The sequence below is a fragment of the Corvus kubaryi genome, unplaced genomic scaffold (genome assembly GCF_017639235.1).
Source record: "Corvus kubaryi isolate FWS band 111438036 unplaced genomic scaffold, C.kubaryi_AGA036_p1.0 split1-37355, whole genome shotgun sequence".
NCBI lineage: Eukaryota > Metazoa > Chordata > Aves > Passeriformes > Corvidae > Corvus > Corvus kubaryi.
The window spans coordinates 4,031,940-4,039,754 of record NW_024582078.1 but is presented as its reverse complement, the minus strand read 5'-3'; the positions used below and the strand labels follow the sequence as shown (position 1 = coordinate 4,039,754).

At 47.1% G+C, this 7,815-nt stretch overlaps 1 protein-coding gene across 1 annotated transcript in view; it reads right to left on the bottom strand.

The window, feature by feature from the left end:
• Positions 1–266: 266 nt before the first annotated feature.
• Positions 267–7,815, bottom strand: part of RAP1A (RAP1A, member of RAS oncogene family) — a 30,525-nt gene continuing 22,976 nt past the window's right edge. Inside the window, exons 7-9 of the mRNA XM_042013361.1 lie at positions 5,181–5,324; positions 2,607–2,722; positions 267–989 (exon numbers count right to left, since the gene is read on the bottom strand). Coding sequence (XP_041869295.1) covers positions 2,636–2,722; positions 5,181–5,324 — 231 coding nt within the window. The 3' untranslated portion in view covers positions 267–989; positions 2,607–2,635. The remainder of the gene's footprint in view (positions 990–2,606; positions 2,723–5,180; positions 5,325–7,815) is intronic.

Here is a 7,815-nt window from a genome sequence, read left to right as displayed (position 1 = left end):
AACTTGTGCATATCAAAGCCATGGTACAGAAGAAATATCTGCAGCAATACAATCTTTTAACAGCCAAAAGAAAACACAAGAGTTGCCTGCTGTCCTCTGGGAGGGGTACATTAAATACAACACGGGGGGAGCGGAGATGCTGCCTCGGCAGAACGGGATGGGGGCACCTCACAAACATCCCTGATCCACCAGGACAGGAGAGGAACTCACAAAACATGGAGCAAACCCAAAGTCTGGAAACAGTAACAAAAACACAGAAACAAAAATGAAAATGTACTAAAATTTAATCATTCATAAAAGCTGTAATTTAATCTGTGACAGTAACACAAGAAGCAATATTAGAGTTGGTTTAGTATATTATATATTTTTGCTTTTAAAGCCATAGAAATCAGTTATCCCAGTTTTTTTCCTATAAAAGACCCATTTTTCCAAAGCATTATGCACAAACATTTTTAATTAGAATATAATGGCAGAATGAAAATAATGATATTCCGTAACTTTTAAATATAAAATGAAGTCAATGACTCAAAAAGTTATTTGTTGCAGTGAGTTCAAAGGGAAATTTTGGATAATATATATCTATAGTTATAGATATAAAATATAACAGTGGAACATTTTTAGTGCTTGATGGGGAGAAATGATGATAAAATGGTCAATATGAATTTTAATTATAGTAGCAATCTCTAACATTTGAAATGCATCCATGCTCCTTGGGATAATCATATGCTAGAGTCAATTATATTTATTTTCACATCTGTTAATTGCTGTTGCAAAGGAGGAGGAATATTGGCTTAAATTTCCAAGAGATATACACAGAGCAACTGCTTTTTCCAGGGACTGTGTGCAAACCATTTTTAAGATCTAAATTCTTCTCATAGTATATAAAAAACAGGAGAAGCTTCTTCCGATATGTTGTTCATTTCCATCAGGTTTTGAAGTTGGGAATGCTGGCACTTTCCACTTAGGCAACAGTTCTTCATTCCTGCAATCTGGCGAGAGTAAAACGAAATAAAAACAGAAGGTGATGGAGGGACATTTCTTACTCTGCTGATGAGATCAACGATCCCAAAGGCCCGAAAGCCAACGGCCCGTGCCCATAGGCAGCAGAACTCATTTCTCCCAGAATTCAGCTCTGTTTCTAGGTACAGAAAGGAGGAGATTGTGGGAAGTGTAACTCTCCAAGATGTTGTTTTATCACGGCCACAGAGCAGTGACAGACAACTGCCACCCGTCTGTCACTGCCCGATACCGCCAGTGCCCGGCTCAGCAGCTCCGAGCCAGGAGGCCTCCAAGGGCTCTGGAGTTCACCCCTGGATGAGCAACACGGGCGAGAGGGATTTCATCTTCTGTATTTTGAGATGCTCTCAAAGCCTGATGAGTCAGAGATCTCCTGAGCCTGGATCCAGGCAGTGAATCAGGAGGAGATTTAGGGAGAGTGGTGGACGGTGGAAGGAGAAGGGCTTTAAGAACCCTGCCAACCCAAACCATTCCATGATTCTGTGATTCCAGGTGACTGGACACAGGAACTCCTGCAGCAGTTCCCAGTATTTCAGTGCTGCTGCACACGGGATCCTGGGAGGGAGGGTAAGGGCAGAGATCGCTTCCTCCGGCTGGGGAAGCCCAATTCCATCCTGGCTGAGCAGGAGGGATCACCTGAGCAATAGGAAAAGCCACTTAAGGCTCTTCAGTTTCTTTTTCTAAAGCCATTGTTTCCCCACAGCCCTGAGCTGTTATTTTCTGGCACCCAAAGCTCGGGCTAAGAGCCTCATCCATCAGGGCAGCCCATTAGCAGCCGCTAACTGCAGAGCTCCACTGATCCTCCTGAGCCACACCTGGGCTGCCCAAAGGGCCATGGACAGCAGGGAATTCAGGCCTGGCAGAGTCCCCTGCCCTCAGGAATTCATCCCTGAAAGCCTTCTGAGTTTGTCTCTAATGCTGCAGGACAGGCTTGATCAATACAGGACAGACCAGAGGCTCTGGTGGGTCACAGAAACCCTCTGAGGGTGACAGCCTGTGCAGCCCACCGTGACAAAGGCAGGTGGCAGAGCTGGGCCATCACCCAGTGCCCTCCTCTGCCTCTGAACGGGGACATTTCTGTCCCAAACCTGGAGCTACAGAGCTGCTGTTTCCTTCCAGGAGCACGACACAACAGCTGTGAGCACACAGAGTTCCCTGCCAAGATACACAGGAAGATTATTTATAGCTGTGTCCAGCCTTGGCATGTTTTTTTGGTTGGCTTTGGGTTTTTTATGTTTGTTTTGGGTTTTTTTTTTTTTTTTTTTTTTTTTTGGTGGGCAGCTTTTTATTTCTGTGCCATTGAATCCCACGTCCCACGCAAAGCAATTTGTAACTGTCCCCAAAGCTCCCAGCACGGGGACAGCAGTGGCAGCACTAACACCAGAACTTCTCAGAGGATAAAAAGGAAGCAAAGCGAGCCCTGGTGGCTCAGAGCTCGGTGTCACAGGCCAGAGGGAGAACCCAGAGGAGTCAAAAGGAAGCTCCTGCTCAGCCACACTCCAGGAAGAGCAGCAGGGGGAAGGGGAGCTCTGAGAGGAGCAGCTCCTGCTCTGCTCACCTGCCGCACGTAGGGCTCAGACACCTCTTACCTGGCTCAGAGCTGCTGCGTGATGGGAGTCTAAAGCAGCAGACATGATTTCTTTTTAGGCTTCTTCTTTTCCACTGGTGTTTTTCTATTTATCTGTCTGACCAGGTCATAAAAGATCTGCAAATGAAAAACACAAGCTGAAAAATTCAAATAATAAAACACAAGCTGTCCAAACTGAGGCAGGCTGGGGAGCTGACAACTCTTTCCTGGTGGCTGTAGCTGTGTAAATTGAATTAAACTGCTTGAATTTATTAAATGTTTCTCAAGCAGCTGCTTATGGAAGAAGAAACACAGAGCTCCCATCAGTGTGCAGAACATAAAGGAGTTGAAAACTCAGTTTATCATCACCAAAGCCAATGAAATGGCAACAATTTCCTTGCTTTGGAAAAGTGGGAGAAAACTCGGGAATAACAAAGGGTTTTTTAAAGACAGGCATAATATCCTCAAGGATCATCTTCTCAGTGGTGCCCTCGGGCTGGAGGTGTCTGCAGACCCTGCCCCAGCAGCCCAGAGCATTCCCCCTGCAGGGAGGGGACCAGGCAGCCCTTTCCCAACATCTGCCCTGAACTCCGACATTTCCACCAGGGGACATTACAGGGACCTCTTTCAGCTGCAGAGGTTTTGTGAACGCTGCTGCTGTCAGTTGTTTTCCCAGCAAGACTCAACCCATTTATAGCAAAATGAGCTTTGCAAAAATGCTTGGAGCTGGGTCACAGCACTGAGGAGAAATATTTCAACCTTCAGAGGGCTCCACCCTTGTCCTTGTTTATTTTTTTTCCCCTTCCTGGAGTGGCTGACAGCTCACAAATTCTTGTTGATTCCAAAGAAATTCAGAAGACAAAGAAACAGTTTATAACATACTGTAACAACTGAAATTTAAGATTTTCCTTTCTCATAAATTAGATTATTTAGGTGCCAGTACTGACTGTGAGTACAGAAGTCTGCAACAAGGTTTCAGGAATGCCACCATCCCTAAAAAAAGTCAGTGTGCTGCAAAAGCATCTCAGAGGTCACCAGAAGGACACTTGATTCACTCTGGATTAAAAGCTTATTATCTGAAAGGTTCGATTCACATTCAGCAAATGCATGCAGGAATTTATCACTCTTTCCCTAGATTTTAACAATTTTAGAAACTCCAAAAGTAGCGAGAAAGCAAGAACAAACCCCAAAATAATGCAAATGCTTCCTGGCTCAGGAGCCAGCAGGACAAACTCCCAGTGCACTGAGCTGCTTCATTCACAGTTTCTCTTTGATTTCCTCAGCTTTTGTACTTTTCATAACTAGAAAATATCAATTGGCAGGAAACCAGAAAATGAAGATCACAATGAAACCAGAAACTCATTTTCTCACATTCTTCTCTGATGTGACCTCACTGGAGGCTGCAGAGCCGGCAGGGAAAGAGGGAGACCCAGGATTCCCACGTTAGGGATGAGGGGGTGTCAAACCAGGCTGTGCACCCACCCCGGGGCAGCCCTGGGCTCTGCCCCCCACAGAACCCCCTTCCCACGGGGTGAGGCACCTCCGCCTGATGAGGGTCAGTCTGCACCCCCAAACTGTGGAAATGCAAACAGCCCAGGATTTGTCACATCCCCTGGGGATGAGTTTGATGACCGAGCTGCTCGTTGCTTCATTACCAGTCCCAGTTTTACTCCAGCTCAGCCACACAAATAAATCCCTGCTGGCAGCGTGGCTCAGCTCTGCTGGATCCCTGAGCACCGCAGCCAGGCTAATCCCAGCCACAGGAGCTGCAATTCATGGAGCCTGCAGCTCCCTTCCCTGTCCACCAGCCCCACGCAGCACATCCTGCTGGCTGCCAGATCAGCCCTGGGCCCAGTCCAAGATCCTGCTGCTCCTGCTTATCACCCACCCCCTGAACGGTCCCACTTATCTGCTGGCACCAGCCCAGCTGTGCTGCACGGGGTCACCTTAGCTTTGTGCCTGGAAACTTGGCCTCTGTCACAGGCCGATAATTCCCAGCGCAGAATAAAAACGTGGTGCCTGACGTGGAGCAGAGCTCCCTCAGCACAACCCCACAGCCCCAGGCAGCAGGAAAAGGCACCCCAGAGCAAAGGGGGTCTCAGTGAAACTCAGGGAACTGCTCAGATCTGGGTTTTGGGCACTGTTTTGGCAAGTTGGGGCTTACAGAGGGCTGTGACGAGGTGTGTGCAGCCAGAAATGCAAATACTTCAAAACCGACAGCCAACACCACACAAGACAAGGAGTACAACAGGGCATAAATCCACGTTCAGAATAGCAGCAGTTATCTTGACAAAATATTCTTTCCAGATAAAGTTTATCTAAGCTCAGAGTCATGCAGCCAACTGGGCTTGCTCAGGACCCTCTGCTATTCATGGCCCCTGACAGAGGCTACAGACACACTCACCTGGGAAGTCACCCTCCCTTGCAAAGAAAAGGGAGCAAATCTTAAAACAGACAGAAAGTACCTAAATACACTGCAAGGCAACCCCTCCTAGGCTGAGAATCCAGAACCATCCTGAATCTCCCCAGTTCAGACACACATGCTGGTTTAATGTCACGTTCATGCTGGGAAGACAGGGGAGCAGGTGGTACTTACCTCATTTACGTTGATTTTCGACTTTGCAGACGATTCTAGAAAGGCACAGTTACACCACTGTCGTGCTAAGTTCTGCCCCTGCTCTTTGCCCACGACTCGTTCTTCCTCCAGGTCACATTTATTGCCAACCAGAATCATGGGAACCTGCAGAGGAGCAAGCAGGAGCAGAGATCCATCAGCAAGTTCATGTACAGCGAGCTCTGTGCTGCTGTGGCTCTCAGACTGAGGAGGGGGAAATGCACTGAAATGAAAAATACAGTATGAAAAATACAGTATGAAGTATGAAAACCAATAAAAATCAGGAGTTCAGCGGAGCTGACAGACCAGGCTGGAATTTAGATGCCTGCTGGGAAAGGGTTGAGCAAAGTTCACACCACACACCCCCTGGTGCACTAGATTAAACATATACAAAACCAAATTATAGTGTTTCAGCAGAATTTTAAGTCAGTAAAGTTGTATTTTCTGGTCTCTACACCTTTCTAGTCCAAAACCTAGTTTACTCCTGAAATGCATTTGAAGTGCCTTTCCTGTGACAGAGGCTGAGCTGCTGCCAAGAGCCCAGTTCAGAGCTCTTCTGTCTGTCCAACACACACACACACACACACACACAGTGTTTTCAGACATGTATTGCACGTTTCAGCCCCTCTGACCTGCCCTGTCAACCTGCCAAGCCACAAAACAATGAATGGAAGCACCTTTGAAAAGCACTGCCCTGACGCAGAGTGAAAAGGAACAGTCCCGTGCAGCCAAGTGTTCCCCAAGCCCCGAGCCCTGTCCCACCCCAGCACAACCTCACACAGGACATGTCCTGCACACACAGAAAAGGGGATGCTCACCACAACAGGCACAAACACTGCCCAGTACTTATTAGCTCAGAGTAATGCACATGTCCAACGAGTGCCCACCCAGCAGCTCAGCTCTTGAAATCCCAACACTTCCCCAAAATCATCCCATGCAACATCAACACAAACACTTGATTTGTGTCCAAAAGACCCATTCTACACTCATGATGCACATGCAGGCAAATCATTTGTTCAAGACAAGGGTGAGGTGGCATCTGCCCCTCTCCAGTCTCTGTCGTGGCTGTGGCCCTCCAAGATGTCACAAATAGGTACAAAAGTGTCCAAGGCCAGGCTGGGTGGGGCTTGGAGCACCCTGGGGTAGTGGAAGGTGTCCCTGCCCACAGATGAGCTTTAAGGACCCTTCCAACCCAAGCCACTCTGGGCTTCTGTAACACCTCAAACAAGGGAACAAAAACCATGCAGGAATGTCTCCCCAACAACCGCAGCTCGCGCTGCCAGGTGCCATTTGCACACCTGCACGGTGCCAGGAGCGGCCCCAGGCGCTGCCCCAGCTCCATCTCCCCCACTGCCCCCAGTGTGAGGCAGCTGCAGAGCTCAGGGCTGTGCACACCCTGACCTGGGGGCTCTGCTCACGCTGAGTTCGCTGGGCCAGCTGCACCCTCGGCTCCGGGGACGACACAGGCTGAGAGCAGAGCAGGACGGTGCCGCAGCCCAGCACCATTTCCTGTTTCCCTCACACTGAGCAGCAGAAAAAAAACCCTAAAGAGCTGCTGATAAGGGTGTGCACCCGCTCCATTTCCTCAAACATTTCATTCTTTGTGCAGAAAACGAGTCCTTTCCAGCTGGAAAATAAATCACTATCCGCTTCCTTTGGTAATTTACAACACACTGTGTGTTTTCAATCTACTTCAGTGTTAATATTTGTAGTCTCTTCCTGACACAACTACAGTCAAGATTAATTTCTATCTTTAAAACTCCCAGCCATACCCATTAGAAAGTGATCATATTCTTATTTTTGAGACATAAATTTTACTTATTTCATCAGAAACCTTAAGTCAGTACAGATGAAGCAAATGCAAAAAAAGTTCATTTGAAATCAGAGATCTACAGGACATTTACAACTCTATCAGCTTAATCCTGTTCTTTACGGTTTTCTAGATAGTTAATTTTCTCATACTGAAACATGAAAATGTGTTTTGAACGTGCTCAGCAAAAAACTAAAGACGTGAAATAGTAGGGCAAAAAGTGATACTGAGATGAGTAAGCAGTACACGTTTGAAAAGACATGAAACTCTGTGTAAGGTTATTTCAAAAGGTGTTAATGGTTTATCCAAAAATGGAGTTTGGTGAGCCTCTGATAATTTCCTGTTAGGTGTAGAAGATTGGAATTTAAACTCTTCCAGACACATATAATTTAATGATTTATGTATTGGGACTTTAAGACACATTCTGATATGACAAACAGGGGGGAGACATTTCCTAAGTCAGCAAAATGCAGCTTAAACATTCAAAAGGTTCTCAAGCTTGGATTCAACAAGTAGCACACAAAGCAAATAAATGCATTTTAACAATGCAATCAGATCCCTGCAGTCCAAAGGGAAGCAGCAGTGTCTGTTGTGGGATGAACCTGCCCAGCTTAGGGTGCAAATTCCCCCTGTGAGCGCAGCCCAGCTCCCAGTGCAGCCAGCACAGGATCCTGTCAGCAGGGATTTACCCCAGCATAATCCCTGCCTCAAGGAAAAGCAGTTTTGCATAAATAGAAGCTCAGCTTGTTAAACCAAGGAGGGGCCCAGAGCCATTCCAAGCAGGTAAGCAGCACACAGATGATGCTC